Source organism: Electrophorus electricus, chromosome 3 (assembly GCF_013358815.1).
Source record: "Electrophorus electricus isolate fEleEle1 chromosome 3, fEleEle1.pri, whole genome shotgun sequence".
Taxonomy (NCBI): Eukaryota; Metazoa; Chordata; class Actinopteri; order Gymnotiformes; family Gymnotidae; genus Electrophorus; species Electrophorus electricus.
In genome coordinates, this window is record NC_049537.1 from 30,480,702 (window position 1) to 30,501,710 (window position 21,009).

At 44.6% G+C, this 21,009-nt stretch overlaps 3 protein-coding genes across 10 annotated transcripts in view; 2 read left to right on the plus strand and 1 right to left on the minus strand.

The window, feature by feature from the left end:
- The first annotated feature begins 1,639 nt into the window (after nucleotides 1-1,639).
- hnrnpub (heterogeneous nuclear ribonucleoprotein Ub) lies at nucleotides 1,640-11,154 on the plus strand. Its single transcript, XM_027015932.2, is given in 15 exon segments — nucleotides 1,640-2,259; nucleotides 3,478-3,592; nucleotides 4,941-5,014; nucleotides 6,584-6,723; nucleotides 6,814-6,913; nucleotides 7,426-7,538; nucleotides 7,634-7,897; nucleotides 8,024-8,143; nucleotides 8,555-8,683; nucleotides 8,802-8,912; nucleotides 8,914-8,971; nucleotides 9,125-9,385; nucleotides 9,661-9,944; nucleotides 10,045-10,146; nucleotides 10,385-11,154. Coding segments are annotated over 15 exon segments (2,394 nt in total). The 5' UTR covers nucleotides 1,640-1,787; the 3' UTR covers nucleotides 10,436-11,154.
- A 1,724-nt stretch (nucleotides 11,155-12,878) lies between these two features.
- lft1 (lefty1) lies at nucleotides 12,879-17,886 on the minus strand. Of its 2 annotated transcripts, none has more exons than XM_027015964.2 (5): nucleotides 17,783-17,886; nucleotides 14,539-14,848; nucleotides 14,164-14,407; nucleotides 13,799-14,038; nucleotides 12,879-13,699 (listed from the first exon to the last, which is right to left on the minus strand). In XM_027015964.2, the coding sequence occupies exons 1-5, from the start codon at nucleotides 17,873-17,875 to the stop codon at nucleotides 13,375-13,377; spliced, it is 1,212 nt and encodes a 403-aa protein (XP_026871765.2). In that variant the 5' UTR covers nucleotides 17,876-17,886; the 3' UTR covers nucleotides 12,879-13,374. The 2 variants fall into 2 exon arrangements, with proteins under 2 accessions (XP_026871765.2, XP_026871766.2); XM_027015965.2 differs by lacking the exon at nucleotides 17,783-17,886 and adding an exon at nucleotides 16,908-16,915.
- A 326-nt stretch (nucleotides 17,887-18,212) lies between these two features.
- The window catches only part of cdc42bpab (CDC42 binding protein kinase alpha (DMPK-like) b), a 50,890-nt gene continuing 48,093 nt past the window's right edge, over nucleotides 18,213-21,009 (plus strand). For 5 of the 7 annotated variants that reach the window (XM_035524180.1, XM_035524179.1, XM_027015920.2 and 2 more), the window contains exon 1: nucleotides 19,006-19,180. In XM_035524180.1, coding sequence (XP_035380073.1) covers nucleotides 19,006-19,180 — 175 coding nt within the window. Of the gene's footprint in view, nucleotides 19,181-21,009 lie in introns of all 7 variants that reach the window. The other 2 variants (XM_035524178.1, XM_035524183.1) reach the window with 1 other exon arrangement.

A 21,009-nucleotide genomic window follows, 5' to 3' on the forward strand; every position in this document is an offset into this window, starting at 1 on the left:
GATTATCCGAAAGAAATAGCGCCACCCATGGACCAGCAGACAAGAGTGAAATCGCCTCCAGGAGCCAGTCTAAGCACGTAGGCCTAACTGCTGAAATCGTAATTAAACGTGGTATGGCGAACTGTTGATGGGGGGGGGGGGGGGGGGGGGGGGGGGGGGGGGGGGGGAAAGTAGACTTAGAATGTAGAGTTGATATTTGAAATTATTCTAAATAAGGTTCGCCTAGAAAAAGACTCTTGCAGTAGTAATATATATATATATATATATATATATATATATATATATATATATATATATATATATATATATATATATATATATATATATAAAATCGTCAGAAAACCCAATTTATTTTTTAATAATTTCCAGTGACTCATAGCACGTGCACCAAACAATCTGAGTTAGAAGTTAGAAATAGGAGGCCAGGTATTGGTACTGCTCTAACAAACTGATGCTAATGGCAGTCAGTGAAATAGACTACATTCATGTTTATTTTGCTTTATGGCAATAAAAGCGAGTCCTATACTATATCATTACAGTATATTGTCAATTACACAGTATTTTTAAAATAATGGGAAATAATTAGGACAGTTGTCCTATCTTTTTTATCAAGAAGTTGTTTAGATGCCTGATCTTCAGTGTTGAGTTGTATGGTCATTCAAAACGGAGTGCCAGTTGTGAATTATATACATGGTTTCTGGTCCTAAAGATTTCTAATATCTCTTTATAATTACTGCAAGAGTGGCTATCCCTTTCAATGTCAAAGTCCAGTGACGAATGATGTTCTCTGTGGCAGTTCTTTGGAACAGTGTGGATTTGGTCTGTAGTACAGCAGAGACAGATAATACACTTTGTCCCCCCAAGCTCGTGAGCATGTATGAGATAAGCGGCAGGGAGATACACGGTTAGATTGAACTGTTAGTTAAATCTGTGAAAAGAAAGAGAAACATAAGGGGAAATGGAGATAAAATGCATGTGTGGACTACAAGTAAGAATCTAATTTTAACCAACCCAAAAGAAAAAAGACAAGGCCTAAGTTAGAATTGAGCGTATGTTTATGCCTAAAATGTAGGCCTACTTAGTTCATTCAGTATGACACTCGGTTTTAAAAAAATCCATTTCTACATTTCCTGTATACTTATGCAGGTATATGTTTGTGGTTATTTAGCCTAGCTGTCTTCTTCAGGGTTCCTTAGCAGAATCTTTTCTGACCCGCTACCAATTTATCAATTCTCCCGCAACTTTACGACAGTGTGTTGAGAAATTATCTTACTGCCAAAAAATATGTCTGTTGCGCTGCAGTTCAAAATGACCACTGCAAGATTAAAATGAATATGAAACAATAGCTATTTCGTGCATTGTCCTTAATACACCCATTATGATGAATCTGTTTTAACATTGTCTTGTGAGTGACCGTTAGCCTATGGCGTCTGGAAATAGGCCCGGGCAGCGATAGGACATATCTGCGTAAAGCTAGTTATGTGTTATTTGTAAGCACATGTGGAGAAAAAAAGGTAATAAACTGCATCTGATATGAAGCCTTAATGGGTGAGCTGATGTCACTTGGGTGTCTACAACAATGATTACGGTATGCGCCTCCCTGCAGCTCCACACGGGAGGGGTTTACGACCGTCGGCGCTGTTGAGGATCGACGCAGTTAAAGTGAAACCAAGTAGCTGGGTAGCTCTTTTTGAGTCTTATCGTCCTGAAGAGCGATTGCAACTCGTTTGTTTTTTTTTATATATATATAAGTGAGTATAAATAATTATACTTTTAAGGCGGAAAAAATGAGTACAATCAACGTGAAAAAGCTCAAAGTGAACGAGCTTAAGGACGAGCTGAAAAAGCGCCAGCTTTCGGATAAAGGATTGAAGGCCGAGCTTATGGACCGGTTACAGGCCGCGCTCGATGCAGAGGCCCAAGCTGGAGACGCGTCCATCGAGCAAGAAGCGGAGGAAAATGGGGCCGAGGGAAACACCGGCGAGCTCGAACCAGAGCAAGAAGGCATGGCCGAAGAAGAAGAGGAGGAAGAGACGGTCGGAGAAAGCATGGAGGCTGAGGAGGAAAACGGAGGGGGAGAAGCAGATGCCGCAGCGGGCGACTGCGAGGACCTTGGGCAGGACGACGAAATGGCCGAGGAGGAGGAGGACGGGGACGCCGGGGTTGAGATGGACAAAGCGTTCGAAGAGGACGACGACGGAGACAAAATCGACGACGAGGATGCTGAACAAGAATCGCAGCCAACAGAGCCAACAGAGGGTGAGTGCTGCGGTGGACATTTTCAAAGCTGCTAACCTGCCGTGTTCGTGTGTGCCTTGCGGGGCCGCGGAATCCATCCAGTAGGCCTACGTTGTGCCGCGTAGGCTCTGGTAGCTGGCGGCTTTTGGATGTTGTGAAAAGGCTTAGCTAGATAATTGGCCATCGGTCTTGAATTGGTCGGTTTTTGCTGATTCGTCGTTTTATTTTCGTATTGGCAAGGGGTTTTCTTATTAGTTGTGTAAAGATGGTCAACATGTCCTGCACAAACCATCTGTCTTTATTGTTTAGCTAACGCTAGTTAACTATGCTAAGCTAGCCGGTTGGGTCCTCTCTGAGGTATTTCTGAATGTAATTTAGCTCGCTAGACTAGATAAAAGCGTCCGCCTTAAACAATAGCTCGTCATATTCACGCGTGTAAATCGGAAATAGTCCCGTGTGTGCAGTTAGCGGTTCGCCTCGTCGTGTTGTTCGAGGCCAAGCGAGTATCTTTTTCGCGGTTGTAGCGCCTTCCGATGCTTTTGTTCGCGCCGCAGCTAGCTGGCTAACGGCGCGCGCGCGGTTGGATTGCTATCTCGCGTTAGCTACGGGGCTCGAGCGTCTCCTCAACGTTCCCACAGAGCCGTGAGGCCGCTTCAACCTCGGCATCCGCAGTATAATAACAGCCGAATTGTTTGTTTTACAGAGGTTTAGAAACACCAGTCAGGTTTTTGAACACAAAAAAAGGTGAATTGGTCCGGTTTTGGTTCAGGCGTTTAGTGCAGCTTTAGGCCACTGTTAGCTAGCTGGCTGTTGCTTTGCAAAGGCACGTCAGGCTCGCAATTGTCCAAGCTGAAAATAGCTTGCTAACGTTATCAGCAAGTAGGTCAACTTTTCACCGCTACCTCCAATTGTATTTGGACGTGTAAATTATATTGCACATTTTTGAGCAAAAGGACCGACTGTAAATGCAAACTGCTATTCATCCTCATTGCTCATATTTGAAAAGTCATGTTAAACTGCTCATCTGGTTCATTACACCAGAGTGGGCCCTCTACTCTGCTACCTAGAGCATGAATGCACATTTCTAACTACATAAGAAATATTCTGTCTGATCAGAGGTGGTCAATTTACTGTAACTGGGGTGGGAGGAGTCCGAGAGCTCCAAGTCGTGTGGGCCACCCTTAAATCCAGGGTCCAACACGCCAGAGCAATTCATCACTCTTTGTTTTATTCCCAAAGGAGATGCGGACAAAGACATCAGTGCTGATCAGAAGAATAAGAAGGGGGTTAAGAGACGCCGGGAGGAACATGGAAGGGGCTACTTTGAATTTATTGAAGAAAGCAAATACAGCCGGTAAGGATGGGAGTAATGGCCTTCATTATCCCTGAAGTGCCACTTTTAATATGTATTGGCTTTAAAAGCCAATGCCTTACCTATAGGGAAAAATACCCTCACACATCTCATTAATAAAGTGTAAAAAAGTTGGGGGTCATCCTCGGCTTATAAAAAAAGTTTCAGAGCGTTTATAGTAACTTCTGAAAAGTCTGCAAAATAAAATAAAACCTAAATAAATATCTGGTCAGATATTTACCATCTAGAATTTCACATAATTCTGACTTGTCATTGTTCCTCATACATTGTTTGGCAAGGACATTGTTGTACGCGCGTATGGCTGTGAACGCACCCCTTTGGCTCAGAGGGGTCAAACAACAGAGTAGCAGCTGTCTTATGCTGAGGGGAGGGAAAGGGGCCGTTATGTCATGTACAGATCTAAGCGTGTCACGTAGCCGAAAGCATGTTTTTGGGGGGCGATTAGGTGTTGTCTTCTGGTAACGAGCCAAAGCAGGTGAAGGAGGGCAGGATGGGGTGGTCGGGGGAGATGTATACTCGCACCTTTGTTGTTTGCATGCTACATTTAGCCTGTCTTCTCTGAATTAATGTTGCTCTCTTGCAGGGATTTTATTTTTGTTTATTTTTTGTTTGTTTATGCTTCTCAAGGTGTTGAATGTATGCTGCAGGTCCTTGTCTTTCATATCTCTTGTTTTGGTTTTCATTTTGGGTGGTTGTGTGTGAGTGAGTGTAAAGCTGTGTGTCCTTGTTGTTTTAATGATTATTTCATACTTGTTCAGTGGGTAAGTACGACATCCCAGTCTTTGTAGGGCACTGCAGTAATGGTAATCGTTCTTTTTCTCAACATTAGAAGTGAAGATTCTCTCTCTTCTTGCTTTTACAGTGTTTTTTTTCACAAGTTAGATTAAATTCACAATGGGCTTCCATTTTAAATCCTTTCTGAGTCTTTGACTTGTCTTGACCTTTCCAGAAGGCACAGCTAGAGGATATAAATATACTTGGAGGACCTTTTTTTTTTTGAAGATGCATAGGACTGATGGTCAATGTCTGATCTACCCTGATCTTTATCTGCCGTTATTTATTTCGTTATCAATTTCTGTAACAAAGTATGACAGCTTTCTTTCAGTGTCCATGTGCTGGGGTCCGCTGATAAGTACTGATGGTAATCTTAAAGTTTCCTGTGTGTCTGCACCGAAGCCATTTTCTGTCAAGCATGCGTATTAGAGATCCTTTCCCGATGTGGCATAAAAAAAAATGGTACCTAATCTGGATTGGTACCGTGCCACAGCACTCCAGCCGGGTCTCGCCCCTCCTTTTGCTTTGGGTTTAACTATTCCCTCTCCTGTTCCAGGGCCAAGTCCCCTCTGCCACCTCTGGAAGAGGAGGATGAGGAGTTTGATGACACCCTGGTGTGTCTGGATCCATGTAAGTACTTCTCCAATGTGGGTGTCCTGAACTCACCTGGTCAAGCAGCTAGAGCAAGGTGTTGGCATCTGCCAGATGATTGGTTCGATCCCCATAACATCACACTGATAAATCTCTCATTCGGTCTGGAGAAGGGCATCTACCAGCTGCTGTAAATGTACAGTACGTTTCAGAATTGGTTTTTAATTAATCACACTTGTGAAGACTAATATAGAAGTCAAGCTATGGTTGTGTTTGTGTGTGGCATGTAGGGCTGCACCTATCAATTATTTTATTAATGATTAATATAGTTATTTTTCAGATATGTTGGTTAATTCAGCAACTAGTTTTTTGGCTATTCTAAGATTTTCTTTATTATTGGATTTATATAACAACTTGCCCAGAATAAATATCAAAAACCTGTCTTGTTAATATTTTCAATTATATCTTTTAACAAATTAACAGGAAACTAATTGTGTCGAGGGCAAGCAGGAAACCAAGAGTAAAAAGATGTTCAAACAAATACAAACACCACAGACAGGGCAGCCTATAATACTTATGCACGTAGACATCAACAGCACATTAACCTTCACAGGATTATGTAAAATAGTCGCACTCAACAAAACACTTACAAACTCAATAAACAACTGGCAACCAAAAGTAGAACCAAGGGAGGAAATACACACACTAATGTTAAGGGAAACTAGACACAGTTAAGGATGTTAACAAAGGTGTGTGGTGTCATGAGGGGTATTTTTTACTTAAGTGCTTGAATTAAAACTCAAAATGGCTTTGAAATAATTCCCCCACACCCAATCCCTGGTGTAATATGGAGTTAAGTTTGTCATTGGTGTTGTGTTTATGCAATGGTCTGGGACAAGCAAAATAATGCAGACAAAAATAACAGCCAGAAATGTTTAAGCCAATTTCATACTCATACACGCCTATTTTTGTAAGCATAAAACATAAAACGACCAAGTGGCAGTTAGCTAGATACCAGCTATTGGAACGCTCTAGTACAGCATAACAGCAGCAGTGCAGAAATTTTAGTTTTATTGTGGAGACAATGAAGAAACATTTTAGAAAATTGATTTTAAGTGAATACTACTAACAAGCACGTTCCATGTGTTGATGATGGTCCTAATGTTTTGTCATTGGGTGGCGATAAAAAGTAAACAGGATTAGTAATGCTATCTTGCTGCCGTCTTGAAACGGTGTTCTGGGGTCTGCTGCTTTGATGAGCCATTTCCGATTTGCAGATCTTGCAGAGCAACACATTGTTGGGTCCCTGTCAAATTCTCCCCCACCTTAGCTTATCATGGGCAAGGTGGGTTTTTAAATAAAGCTGTAGCTTGTCCTTTGAGGGGGATCCATAGTTGGACTGGGAGCAGCCAGCAATGCGCAAAACGTTATGCAAATTGATGTATTTACATAGTCAATTACCTTGAGTCACAGGTGTTATTCCTTTATGAGGGCTTTTAAAAATAAATAAAAATTTTTTAAAAATGGTGCCAGTGCAGAGCTGCATATGTCAGTGGTCAGGTTAATTAGTCTCATGCCTCTTTGTTTTCCTTTGTTGTATTTGCACAGACAACTGTGACCTGCACTTCAAGGTGTCCCGAGACCGTTACAGCGCCACCTCCCTCACCATGGAGAGTTTTGCCTACTTGTGGGCTGGCGGTCGAGGCTCCTACGGCGTGAACAAGGGCAAAGCCTCCTTTGAAATGAAGGTGAGAGACACATCCTGCCTGTTCTGTCCGCCAGTCCTCCGGAGAGCGGCGCAGCAGTCGGAATTAATTGTGGTGATGTGGAACTTGTAGATCATTGAGAAGATCCCTGTGAAGCACGTGAAGAGCAAGAGCATGGATGTCCACGATGTTCAGGTTGGCTGGTCCCTGGCCAACAGCACCCTGCTGTTGGGTAAGTCCTCCGAATGTAGCAGGGTGGTCATGTTTTTGAGGATCGCTGTCCTCGTCTGGGGGATGAGGACTGAGCAGTAATGGTTCGGCTATGGTTTATATTGTAGCAAACCAACCATAATGACAGCATTGTGTAAAGCCATGTGCACAATTCCAATGGTAATGATGTAATGTACAGGTCCAGTTTTTTGTAACCAGAGCGTCAGTTTGGGTTTTTTTTGTTTTGTTTTTTTTGCTCTGGAGCAGTCGTTTAATATAGGTTTGTTTCTTTGATTGGCAAAGCTGCCACGTGTCTGGAATGAAAGTGAGAGAGCATGACTAGTAAAGACTTCCTAGTAATTTCCCAAGCTGAGAATCGCCCATCCAGCTGAGTGCTCGAGGTTGCCGGAGAACGTTTGCTTGATCTAAAACCAGATGTATTGACCAGTTAACCTATGATGTATTCCTTTTATAAGTGTAAGAGTATGGTGGTGATGGAGTTGTGAAACACGTGTCTGTGATCACTCTCGCTAGGCGAGGAGGAGCACTCTTATGCCTATGCACTCAAAGGGAAGAAAACCACCAATTGTGTGACCGAAGACTACGGAGAGGCTTTTGATGAAAATGATGTCATTGGCTGCTTTATTGTAAGACCCTTTCTTCCCTTTTTTTAAAGCTTAACTGTTTTCCCCCTGTTGAACCGCTGAGAGTCAGTGTTTTTATTCTTCAATTTCACCCACAGAACTTTGATGGGGACGAAGTTGAGATTTCCTACTCCAAGAACGGGAAGGACCTCGGCGTGGCATTTAAGGTGAGCAAGGAAGCACTGGCTGACCGTGCGCTCTTCCCCCACGTGCTCTGCCACAACTGTGCTGTGGAGTTCAACTTTGGCCAGAAGGAGGCACCACACTGCACCCAGCTGGAGGGCTTCACCATGCTCCAGCAGGTTCCTGTGGACGAGCGTGTTCGAGGACCCAAGGGCCCTGATGCTAAGAAAGACTGCGAGGTGACTTCACACACATTCTCTTCCTGTGAGCCATTTTTAAGACTGAAAAATCCAAAATGGTTCAGGTGCTTCACGAAAAGTAGAGGAGGCTGTGGTGGAGAGTAATCTGTGTGTCTGCTGGCATAGGTGATTGTCATGGTTGGTCTTCCCGGGTCAGGGAAGACCACATGGGTGACGAAGCACACCGAGGAGAACCTTGGCAAATACACCGTCTTGGGAACCAACACCATCGTGGAGAAGATGATGGTGGGCTTTCTCTTCTGGCCACGTGCATTTTTCCACCTGTGCTTATATGATTGTGTTTTGGGACATAATCCACTGACTCCAATATACATTAATTTTCTTTGTTTTGAGAAAGGGACATTAATCGAAATTTAAATAAATGTAAATGTATCCGAGTTGGCCAAAAGATTTTTATTGGTAGAAAATATTAAATACGAAAAAAGAGGTAAAACACCCGGAAAAAACTGATAGCATGCTGAATTCACTGGAAATGATCAGTATTAATGAAGGCTTAAGGATCTAAATGTTTGTGTTGTCATGAAGTCTTTTAAACGATTGTATTATGAAAATGAGACAATTAAATATTTTGCTGGTTAATTTTTGAATTCAAATTGAGTATGAAGCATTTGGATTAAAATCTGTTAACATTTGCAGATTAGCAGCTTGAAGCGCCAGAACAAAGACACGACCAAACTTGCGGCAATCTCCCAGAGTGCCCCTCTGTTCCTGGGCAAATTCATCGAAATCGCCGCACGCAAGAAGAGGAACTACATCCTTGATCAGGTAAGGGCCAATCGCCAGCCTGTGTGCGCAGGAAAGAGGAAATTACATCAAACTGAATATGCTGCAATAGACCCTGGCTTCAAAGGTCCCCTCCCTTGTGTGTCCCCTCTCCTGCAAGACCAACGTGTCTGCTGCAGCCCAGAGGAGGAAGATGTGCCTGTTTGCTGGCTTCCAGCGCAAGGCTGTGGTGGTCCTGCCCACAGACGAGGCATACAAAGAGAGGACGCAGAAAAAAAGCCGAAACTGATGGCAAAGACGTCCCCGAGCACGCTGTGCTGAAGATGAAGGGTGAGGCCCCGAGAGTGTCTTAGTTTGCACTACAAAATCATCCAAGTGCGATAGTCACAAAAGTGGGTTATGAGGGCCTGTGTTAAATTTAATGGCCACTGAAGGCAGACGGAGTAATCGGGTTGATTTCCATTCTCCTGTTTTTTTCTGCAGGCATATACACGCTGCCGGAGGTGGGCGACTACTTCTCGGAGGTCACCTACGTGGAGCTGCAGAAGGAGGAGGCAACCAAGCTCCTAGAACAGTACAAGGAGGAGAGCAAGAGTGCCCTGCCCCCAGAGAAGAAGCCCAACCAGGGCACACCCAAGAAGGGGGGAGCTCGGAACCGCGGCAAGGCCCAGTTCAACAGGGGAGGAGGCCCAGGCCCACGCGGAGGCCGGGGTGGCTTCCAGAACCGCGGAAACTTCCGAGGGAGTAAGTACATCTGGCTTTCTGTCTACCTGATTTTTTTTAATTTATTTATTTTTTTACTCTCTGTTGGAAACAAAAAGGCATGGACATGCAGCCCAGCTCCTGGAGGTGTGCTGCATAGTTCCTGAGACTTGTAAAGGTCTTTTGGGGGACATCTCAACATCTTCGGGTTATAACACATCTGCAGGGTTGTGGGTGTTTGGCTGTATGGTCCAGCTTCTCCTCTCCTGAAGAAGCCTGACTAAGAACACTCAACTCTGGTTTGTGTTTCTCACCAGTGCCCGGTCCCCGTGGAGGTTTCAGCCGCCCCCCACGTGGCGGCCTGCCACCGCCAGCCTTCCGCGGAGGGTTCCCTAGCCGCGGCAACTTTAACCGGGGCGGAGGCGGCGGTGCTGGTGGCATGCCCAACAGGAGCATGGCTCCCAGGGGGGCCCCTGGCAGGGGTGGCATGGCCAACATGGGCAACAGGGGTGGAGCCATGAACCGCGGACGGCCCATGAACAGGGGCAACATGAACCGAGGCGGGCAAGGTGGCGGCCCCAGCCGGGGCAACTTCAACCAGGTGCGTCTGGCTGATGCGTGCACCGAGCCGCTGGCTTTTAAGGGAGGGGGGTTGTTTTGGGATTGTCTGGATGGTGACCAGCTGATCACTTTGATTGCAGAAATTCCGCGGGAGGGGAGGAAACCAGCAGAACCGCGGTGGGTTCGGTAACAGGAACGGCATGAATAAGGCTCAGGCCTTCAACCAGAGCTGGCAGCAAGGGGTGAGTAGCAGCACATGGGTACAGACGGAGATGAGCATGGAACACAGGAGCTGTACAATGACTGTGTGTGTGGCTAAGGAAATGAAGTGTTAAATATATTCATATCAAAATATTTTGCGTACTGTTCAACATACTGGCTCCATGAAATGGCGCAGCTCGGCAGGCCTCGTGTAAATGCACACTGACGAATGACTGTGAAGCCCTCGCACTGACCAGACCCTGTTCTTTAACCCCTTAGTTCTGGAGCCAGAAGCCATGGAGTCAGCAGTACCACCCGGGATATTACTGAGTGGGCTTTTGCATTAAAGACTGGTGGCTTGTGGAGGTTCTCCTCTTGTGACTACAGACCCACCCATCCACTTTTACTGACTCTTCTGTTCGTGTGGTTTGGTTTTTTTTTTTGTTTTTTTTTTTGTTTTTGTTTTTGTTTTTTTTTTTAAACGTTGAACTCTTAAACACACGTTTTAAATGAGAAATTCTAAATGGACAAACATTCCACATCCCGAGACGAGGTCTCCCATAGACGCGTGATGGGTTCCGTTTTCCACATTGTTTTTGTAAATCTCATTTTTGTTCTTTCCTTTTGTTGAAGAGCCCATGTTTTGATATGTTGTTATCAAGAACCACAACATTTCATTCTGCGTGGGATGGTTTTGATTAAATTTCAGGGTTGTGCATTTTATTCTGTACAATGTCATTTTTACTAAATGTAAATTATTGTTTTGCAAGTATTTTTTGTGTCAGAATCGTAGTATGTGAGAGTCCTGCAAATCCAGACTGGTCCTTTTAGAGGCTTATTGGCAGTAATTGTAAGAATTTAGCAGCAAAAACAGCCCCTTCATGGATCATATGAAAGCGATATCATTGTTATTATACATTAATTTCTTCTTATGAACTTTTTTTTTTTTTTTTTTTTTTTCTTTATCCTCCCCCTCCTTGTGTATTTCGGTCAAGTATGTAATAGTTAAACTCCATAGGTTTACAATAAATGGGTTATTTGCTTTTGTACCGCTTGTATTGGTTTTTGACTGAGCCCGTCTGCAGTCACACGTCAAAGGTGCTAAAGAGCCTTTGGAGAAGATGGCCGGGGGCGCCTGTGCTTCCAACTGATTCCTTCCTGTCGCCTGCTCGCTTTTCCCTTTTCTGCCAAGACGAGAAATATAAATCTCCAGAGCTGCTCGGCACTCGCACGTTTGAACGGATCACAAACGTAGTCGTGCCGGTACCTCAACGCAGGAGTCGTTTACGGAGAGAAAAAGAAAGTTTAATGTTGAGTAGAGACCGCCCCATTCCAGCGCGGTGGCGCGTCACGCTTCCTCACATCCCCACTCTGGAGCGTTTATATCCGGCTTCCTTTACACAAGGCCGCGTTTTCAAAGCTAATGTTGCCATACCGAGAACTTTAATGTAATGATTGCAGCAACGTATTAAAAATTGGAAGGTTTTTTTTTTTTTTTTTCCCTTTCAGACATTTTTATGGAATCAAAAAACGATTTTCATAGGCTACTTCAAATAGTGTAAAATATAACTACGGTGTTCATAATTTCTTCTTAATGGTGATCTTTGGGATGTTTTGTAATTATGGTTAAACTAAAAATTAACTTACGCATCATGCACTACTGATGCAGGCAAATATGCTACAAAATAGTTAACACTTTCTTAATCTTCTGGTTCTTCAGGATGTACTTTCATTTAATGTTGTAGAAAAAATTAATACTACTACACCTGATATTACTCATTATTTAGCTATATTACAGTATTTTTTATGTCAGGAAAGCTAAATATTCAAAACTCAGAAACTAACCATGCTGAAAGTTTGAAAGTCTTCCAGATATGTGATTTCTTTCTTTAATATCCAAAATATTAACCACTGATTTTCTTACCAGTTGTACCTTTACCAATCTGTTACTTTATGAAATTCAGCTCCACCCTTAATCCTTCACCCAGCGCGCACGTCAGCCAGAAGTCAGCAGTCTTGCACTTTTGGCTGAAGAACACCTTGCTCGCAGTCCCTGCACTGCTACCTGTTTGGTGGATGTTAGCCACCAGAATCCTGGCAGCTATTAGGTTTTACTTGAAATGAGAAACCTTCGTATGGAGGAATAAGTCTTGTTGGCGCCCTGTGCTTAAAACAAACCGGATGTGATATAGGTTTGTTCCGTAGTGGTCCTTTTCTGGGTTCGGTTTTGTTGGCATTGTCCTGTGACATGCATAAATGTGTTGATGTGTTTATGAATATGCATGTGATATTCAAAATATTCGTGAATATAACAATGGTCTAGAGTTTCAAAAATGGGATTATGGTAACTTGAATGACTCGCAGAATGCTAAGGTTTTATGCATACAAATACATTTTATTTATATTGTTTTGTATTGTGGCATTTATTTTTCCAACAACTTTAGATAATGCAAAGACGGTAATGGCATTTGAGATTATGTAATAAACCTGTGAAATGTTTCCCAATTGGTGTCGTTTTATTTCACCATTCATACAGTTGTGGAAGCACTTGTATACAGGATAAGAGTAATTCAGAGATTATCCATTTATTTAACCTATGCTGGACGTTGGAATCTTTTAAAATGAGACTTCCTGTGTTAATTGAGGATCTAGTGCTTAGTCTTGAAAAGAAATGTGAAAACTACCCAGGTTGAGAAAGCGGGATACAATTTACATAAAAAAGAAAACTATGTTAAATTACGTTTTAAAACGAGAAAATGTGTATTTGTCTAGTTTGAAAACCTATAGTAGTATTGTATGGAGTTGTGACCTAGAATGCAAAACAGAGCAAACACAATTATAATTGGTTTGTGTGCTGAAGTCTGCGTTGTGTGTGACTAAACTACCCGCCCTGACGCCTGCAAACAGCACAATACCCAAACCTCGGCTGGGTTTAGAAATAACAGTACGGCGGACATACCACTCAGTGAAAAATACTTTACTTTATATATCCTACACAGTGAAACACACAACAAATCCATGATATTTACAATTCAAAATATACATTTTGAAAATTAATACCAACGTTTAGTGTAACGTCATATAGGCTGCAAATGCAAAAATATATGTCACGTTTTATGAGCCCAACAGGCAACTTATATACAAACTTATACAAAGTGCTTAATGTTTTTCGCCAGAACAAAGACCGATCAGGACACAATGCGTCAAGAACAGTCCACTTTTAAGTACTTCGCGTTTCCAAGACTCGCCAATGCGGCGACGTCGCGTATTCACACAACTGAAATATTATCCATTGTGCAACCGCACTTCTCGACGATCATATTGGGGAATTCGGCCACTTCGATTTCAGTATAATCTCCCTTTTTCACCAGATACATCATCGGTAGCGGCGCGCTCTCCACCACGGCACATTTCCGCTCCCCGTAGCCGTAATTGCGCTTAGTTTGCTTGCAGCCGCCGGTACACCTGAAGGCCTGATATCCAGCAGGCTCGATGATCCAGTACTGTGTCCAGGTGAGAGTCCGGAAATTTATAAAGTGTTCTTCCCGACAGCACATTTGTTTGTTTTTGTTTATTTCACAGTCACCATTTGACCTGCAGGTTAAAAAAGGAAAACAATTGCATTAAAATGTACACCAAATATTTTTCTACGGGCATAAATAAACATTATCCATACAAGACAGTCGCACTTACCCAAACTCGTCAAAGTTAAGTGTGTAAAGAACGAGCTCGGGTTTTCCTAAGGTGTTGTCACGGGGGTCTTGAGTTGTGAAGTGGACACTTTTGGCCATCTCTGCCGCGTAACCGCCTGGTCGCTCGCCCTCGATCCACACTTCTAGGTGCATTGGCCGTTTCTTTTGAGACTTGGACCAATAGTGCACAGCCTGGGTGACATCAAAGCTCTTCCATCCAGTCTCGTGAATAGGAATTAACCTGCGGAGATCAGCGATGTGACACTTAGATCTCGGACTTCTTTTGCAAACGACGAGAGCGCCGAGCAGCAACGTCATTATCATAATGGGCAAATCATAGGGACTCTGTCTGCCCACTTAACGTACCTTGAGTCAACGAGGGAAGTTCGGTTCGACCCGTTTTCTTGGACATCTACCCAGTAAATGCTCACGCGGGCGTTGTTCACCGGTCGTTGACCCTTTCTCTCGGGCGCGGAGCGCTTATGTGGCGCCTTTTTGTATAGCTTCAGTTCAGCCATAGTCACTTCGCTGTTCTCCGGGATCCGTGAATGCATCTCAAAAACCACTCCCTGACGTCTGGTGTCAGAGTAAACAAAGTCCCCAGAAATATCTAAAAGAACGTACAATTAAAAAGGGTGCTCGTTAAACCGTTTGCATCAGATGCGGGTAAGTAATGTGATGCGTGAATGCTGCGGTCCCTTTAGCGCGCGGACGCAGTTTGAAGTGTAAAAACCATCTTACCTGCATTACCGGGAATGCCCCGAAGAATCCCCGCCAAGCTCGGAAGGGAGCGACGTCTCCTCTTATGGTGAAGTCTCAGCATAGATAAGTATTTGCTCTTGATATGCGCGGGCACCACGAGGTTCTCCAAATCCCTTTTTTGAATTCTTGGGACTTCGCCGAGTCCCAGTTTCTTTAGCATGACGTCTTTCATATCTTCGTGCGTAAAACCCTTTACCAGGGCAAGAAACACCACGCCGAGAAGGCACGAAACGAGGAGCGAAGCCATCGGCCTGAGAACCTGGGAGGTTGGAGAGGGTCTGAAGCTGTCCTGGACACAAAGTAAAATCGCTTTGACAGACGCTCGTCCTTATATGCCTGCGCGACCCCCGACCATTCGCACGCTGACAAGGGGGTGGTGACATAAATGAGAGGAAGTGAGTGACATGAAAGCTACAAAATTCTCAATTCAACCTGAATCAATAAATCTGTCATTCATTTAATGTAATTAAAAACAGCTTTTCTAATATCCAAGTACTCTTTCTTATGAGTTAGATCTTGACTTTTTACTGGATAGAATTTTATATATATATATAAGGCAAAATATAATTTGCAATTACAAGATACATCTACAACTATTCTCTTATTAACTTTTAACTTCTTCATGTCATAATACAACAAGCTGCAAAAAATATGCAAAATGTGTAAACAGTTTTGTGTTTAGCCTTTTTTTCTGAAGTAGGAATTTCCGGAATATGCATGTCCCCCAAAACACAAGCAAACTCCTTGCTGTAATTCATAGCATGGCTTCCTTCCACTACATAAGGAAGTTAAACTTTCAACAATTCATTTAAGATGCTTCTTGCTGAGTCATTCTGGCCTTTTGCCCTGGGCAATCCTCTCTCATCCACACGCGTGTGTGTGGTGCAGCACTGCTCCCTTTCCTTGTGTGTACATTCCCCTGGACACTGTAAAACATTCCTAGTCTGGGAGAGTGTCTAACAGCGTGGCTGTCTCATCTCGTGTGCACCATCATCTTTAACCACACAGCGTATCACGACAGGAGGAGGATGGAAGGATGTGGCGGTGGCAATCAGATGTTTATTCCAAGATTAGCACCCCTGCTTCTGCATCCCCAGATTAAAATTATTAGTCAAACAGACAGTTAATCCAGGGAGGTCAGAGTGAATGTGGATTGGGGAGCTCTTCACAGGTTGGTGATCATCTGATTCCATTGCCAAATTTGCCATGCCTTGTTTGGTCACACAAACATAAGAAGGGCAGCCAGCGATGCAGAGGGACCTCAGTCTGAGTTTGTGTATTGGTCCTCTGTTTGCCCTGAGATGTCAGACAGACTGAGGCAGCTCACAGGAACAGTCTACTGAAGAAAATGAATGGAACACAATGTAAGACTAAGACAGCAATCTTACTGACTCTACATGAGTAAGCACTGTCATACCTGCTTTATGTCAAAACTACATTTGCCAAAATGACATATCTTTTATTGATAGTTGTTAATGCATGCAGACTGTTTGAAAATAATGTAATAATGTCTAGGTTTTAATGGCATTTCAAGGGACTTTTAAGAACCACGCACCCATCTATGCTTGAAACATAATAGTATATCAAGAAATGATTGATCCACTAAAAAACAAGATTTAAACATTTAAACAAGCACATTAGCTATACGTCTTTTAATGAATTCCGATTAAGATTTGTAGCTGTGACTTGTGACAATAACACGATATTCACTCGAAATCCCAGCTTGCATGCTTCCAGTCGTCTGTTCTGCACAATACACACAAAGCACGCATCAGTAAATTAGAGGCTTGAATCCTCGTGCGATGTGTCAGTCTTCTCCCCTTCCCTTGTCAATTATCTCGAGCCACTTCGGTCCGTACGCTCGCGGATTCTAACGCTCGCGGATGCCGTGGCCCTTAATCAAAGCACAGAGAGAAGGTCCAATCCACAAAGCGCGTGCTAATTACCACCCAGCTATTGCATAAGAAAAGACGTCCTATTTAGACGGATCCCGCCTCATAAACCAACACACAATGGCAGGCTACCACAGGTGCAGATAACGAGGCAAAATACAAATGCGCGTTCTTTCTTTCACTGACCGAGACAATTATTGATAAACAAACAAATGGCATCCAACTTTAAATCAACATCGCAGACCGTCCGACTGGATCAAACCGACGGAAAGTTATTTGAAACGGAATGCGGATCAATAACTAAACGCTACCTTCCAGTTTGGTCACGTCAGCTCCTTCCGGAGTCTTATCTTACATCTGATATTTTGACATGAAAGACGAGTTTAGCACCTTATTAGCCATGGTGTGACTCTTGCCAGATCGAAATTTGTTAAACTGCAGCGATTTGCGGCAGACCTGCGCTGAGAAGGGAGGGCCGTCTTGTCACCCTGTGTACCTCAAAGGCTGCATGCTGAGCTGAGCCGCGGTCATATGAATAACTCCGTGGGGTGCGGACTGCCAGAGCTCCGAGTTACAACGTGGGGAACAAGGCTGACTATATAAAACCAGTCCTAACTCAGGATAATATAGAAAGCCAGTCCTTACTCAGGATAAAACAGAAATAAAAACGGCCCAAAATGCGTTTGGGGTCGAATAATTAGGAAATTAGTTCTTTAATAGAGTTTAACTAATTTAATTAATACACTTTTGAACAAAACACGCAGTTTATTTTTTCACTTTATCTAAAACTTTCAATAAAATAAATATCAAATTAAAGATTAAAAACACGACTTAATTGTCATTCTAAATAAACACACTTTCACGCGGTACTGCAGCCTCAGAAAGGATGGGCTATTCTTTAAATGAACTGTATAACCTACATTACGACACCAGGTGGCGTAAGTGTGCCTTTAATAAATTTCTTATGCATATTGTGCGGTAAGAAGTTGCAACGTTTTTGTTAGGATACATAAAACGCGATGCTAACGCCATGATGAAACAGATGACCAAAACATTTATATTATGTTAAGTCTTAAATTAAAATTGAAGTGTTTACCTCTGAGTTATATAAAATTAAACAAGAAATGATATAGAATTTTTCCTGACATCTTTATATTTCATTAAAAATGTTGCAATGCAATGTTGCTTCAGGTCTTCCACAATCAATTTTTATAAGCAATAATAATGTTTACACAATTGTCAGCAACTGTTTTAATTTTAATTCACGTTTAACTTGTTACAACAATGAAACAGATCTCGCGCACTAGATTCCATAATTTACAGAAGCATACCGCGTTTAATCTCTGCCATGTCCTGCATCCGCAGGTATGAGTCCAGTCTTTCCCTGATGAGCGATGCTCCTCATCAGCAGCTGCAGTTCCCATGACCTCCAGTATCCTCCAGTCTCCCCCTAGTATCCTCCAGTATTCCCCCAGTATCCCCCAGTCTCCCTCCAGTATCCCCCCAGTCTCCCCCCAGTATCCGCCAGTATTCCCAGTATCCCCCAGTCTCCCCCCAGTATCCGCCAGTATTCCCCCAGTATCCCTCCAGTATTCCCCCAGTCTCCCCCCAGTATCCCTCCAGTGTCCCCCAGTGTCCCCCAGTGTCCCTCCAGTCTCCCCCCAGTATCCCTCCAGTATTCCCCCAGTATCCCCCAGTCTCCCCCCAGTATTCCCCCAGTATCCCCCAGTCTCCCCCCGGTCTCCCTCCAGTATCCCTGCATCCCCTGCAGCAGATGCCGGACGCCATGATGAGCTGGGGTTTTGCCCGCAGCAGTGAACAGGGACAGGCAGCCCAGATTGACGTCAGCAAGGTCGCAATTTCTTGCAATTCGCAGCAGAACTTTTCCTCTTCCGACAACAACAACAGCAACAACAAAAAAAAAAAAACATGAAATCATTAATTTTTTCCGCCCCACAATGAAGACGCGTCTCGCCAACCGCTGTAACGGAGGAGAAGACGCATCCGCGAGCTCATTTCCGAAGACCGGAATCTAAAGGAAAGAATCGAGCTCGCGCAGCCTCGCGCCGCCTCGCGCCGTTCGCAGTCCTGCCAGAGGAGGGGCATCCGAGCTTTTGTAGCATTGCAGATCCAGCGGCGATACGTGTTTGGTTACTGCACTCTGGATACACACATGTAGCAGCAGCCGGGGCTTCGCTCTATTGGCGCGGATCTGCGGGAATCAGAGAAACCCAGAGAGAAAGAAGCATCAAGCGTGTGGTTCCGTCAAACCCACCGGCCAGGGCACGGTCGCTTGCGGGCGAGTAAGTCTTCCTTGATGTGCCCAGGTCCAGAAAGCCCAGGAGACATTGGGCGATGTTATTCGTCACGTTAACCTTCACGTCGTTCTGCGCTTTTGGCGAGGCCGGCCATGTCTGAGCCGTTTTAGCTGGACGGTCATTTCCCTGCCTTGAGCTTTTATGGCGAGAGCATCCGAGCGTGCCGCTGGCTGGCAGGCGTAGTCGGGTTATTTGTGCTGGAGGTACACCTCCTCGCCAACGGTGCAGCTGGAGCCATGTCTGGGGAGGTGCGCTTGAGGAGGCTGGAGAAGCTGTTTCTGGACGGGCCGTGCCAGTCGAACCAGTGCCTGAGCGTGGAAGCCCTGCTGGACGTCCTCGTCTGCCTCTACGATGAGTGCACCAACTCTCCTCTCCGGAGGGAGAAGAAGATTTTGGAATTCCTGGAGTGGGGTAAATCTGTTTCTAATACTCCCTTTGCTGTGTTGTGCATTACGGCCTTTTCGCTTAAACACTGCAGGATTTTCGCATGCATTTGCACGCGTATATCGTTATCACGGCTGTACTGCCTCTGTTGGCTGAGGGGTGAGCGCGAGCAATGACATAACGGCCGGACTGGTTTGTGCACGAATGTGGAATGCGAGCGACTCACCTAAACCGAGCTCGCGGCTTCAGGTGCCGTACTGCGACGTGCAGTGTGTGCGCGCGGGGGGGTCGGGGGTGTTTAATCGCAGCTGCCTTCATGTTGCGCTCCTGATGAGGGCCAAAGTCCAAGCTGTAGTCAAAGCGCGCGCGCGCGCGTGCGTGTGTGTGTGTGTGTGTGTGTGTGTGTGTGTGTGTGTGTGAGAGAGAGAGAGAGAAACCACTGTTGGCCTGTTTCTGAGTGGCTTGTTGAAGTAGTCCTTAAGACTCGCTCAAACCTCTGACAGCGCTGGTGTCATCTGTTCTTTGTTTCTGATGTGGCTTTGGACACATTGTGGTATTTCCCAGAATGGGGCCAATGATAAACAGATATCACCTCGTCTTTGGGTTTGACCTCATTCCTGGGAGTCTGAAACAGAGAGCAACCTGTCAACCATTAGTGACGGGAGTTATGCCCTTCAGATAAACAGGTTTTTTACCGTCTCACCCAGTGTTTAGCTCAGACAAACGCAAGAAACCAAACCCTTGGCCTACCATGTCTAGACCACTTTGTCAGTGAGAACATTCTTTAGTCTCCCCAAATGGATTTGCTCACAAATAAATAAATAAATAAATAACTACAATAATGATTTAAATAAATAAAAAGGTGAAGTGAGTGAGCAGGCGTTGAGGTGCTGTTTCCTGTTACTGTTACCTGGACATGTTGACCCGCCACACTGGAATCAGCGCTTATCTAGGATGGGGAGAACGTAGTAACCGACACCATTAGTTGGTAAAACCTGCAGGAACATCAGGTACATGAAACACTTATGTAGGCCAGTTGACAGGATACGGGTGAAAGCTCCACTTCAGGTTCAAGACCGCTTTGAGAAGGTGTGTTTGAGACGGAAAGAGTGAGTGTGTGTGTGTCTGTCTGCATGGATGAGAGAGAGAAAGAGAAACAGACAGAGTTGTGTGTGTGTGTGTGTGTGTGCGTGCCCTTTTCCTGTGGGCAGGCTCAGTAGGGCAATCTAAGGAAGCCACGCAGGGCCACCGGACACGGTGATGATGTCAGAGAGGGAAACAGCAGTGCGTGGTGTTTGTCCTCTTTGTATGTCTGACTATTTAAAGAGCCACCTGGTGGATCAGATCCTTTACTCGTGAGCTCACACTCACTCACACACACACACACACACACACACACACACACACACACACACACACACACCCATTCAGGCACTCCAGACGGTTTGGCACACGGCTCGGAAGATACAGATGCGTTCACGGTTGTGGGGATTTAGAGACAGAGAGAGGCCTGCAGGCTCAGTGGGATCTCACCAGGGACCTGCACGTCCTGTCTCTTTATGGCACACACGCACATGTGGACTTCCTTAATGTGTCATGCATCCGGGTCACGGAGAAGGAAGGAGGTGAGTTTGGGTTTTTAGACATGGAAACCCCAACTGCTCCATTGGGTTTTCCTCGCTGGATATCCCAGAGGGCACTGCACCAGTCTGTTGCCCTTTCCTATGGACCCTGGCTGCTATCAACAGAGCCCAACTGGACCCAGACCCGACCGGATGTTTACATGCAAGATCACTGACCTTGTACTCATTTTCAGTGGCGGTTCTAGAGGCCCTTGGCAAAAATTCACGGGGCCC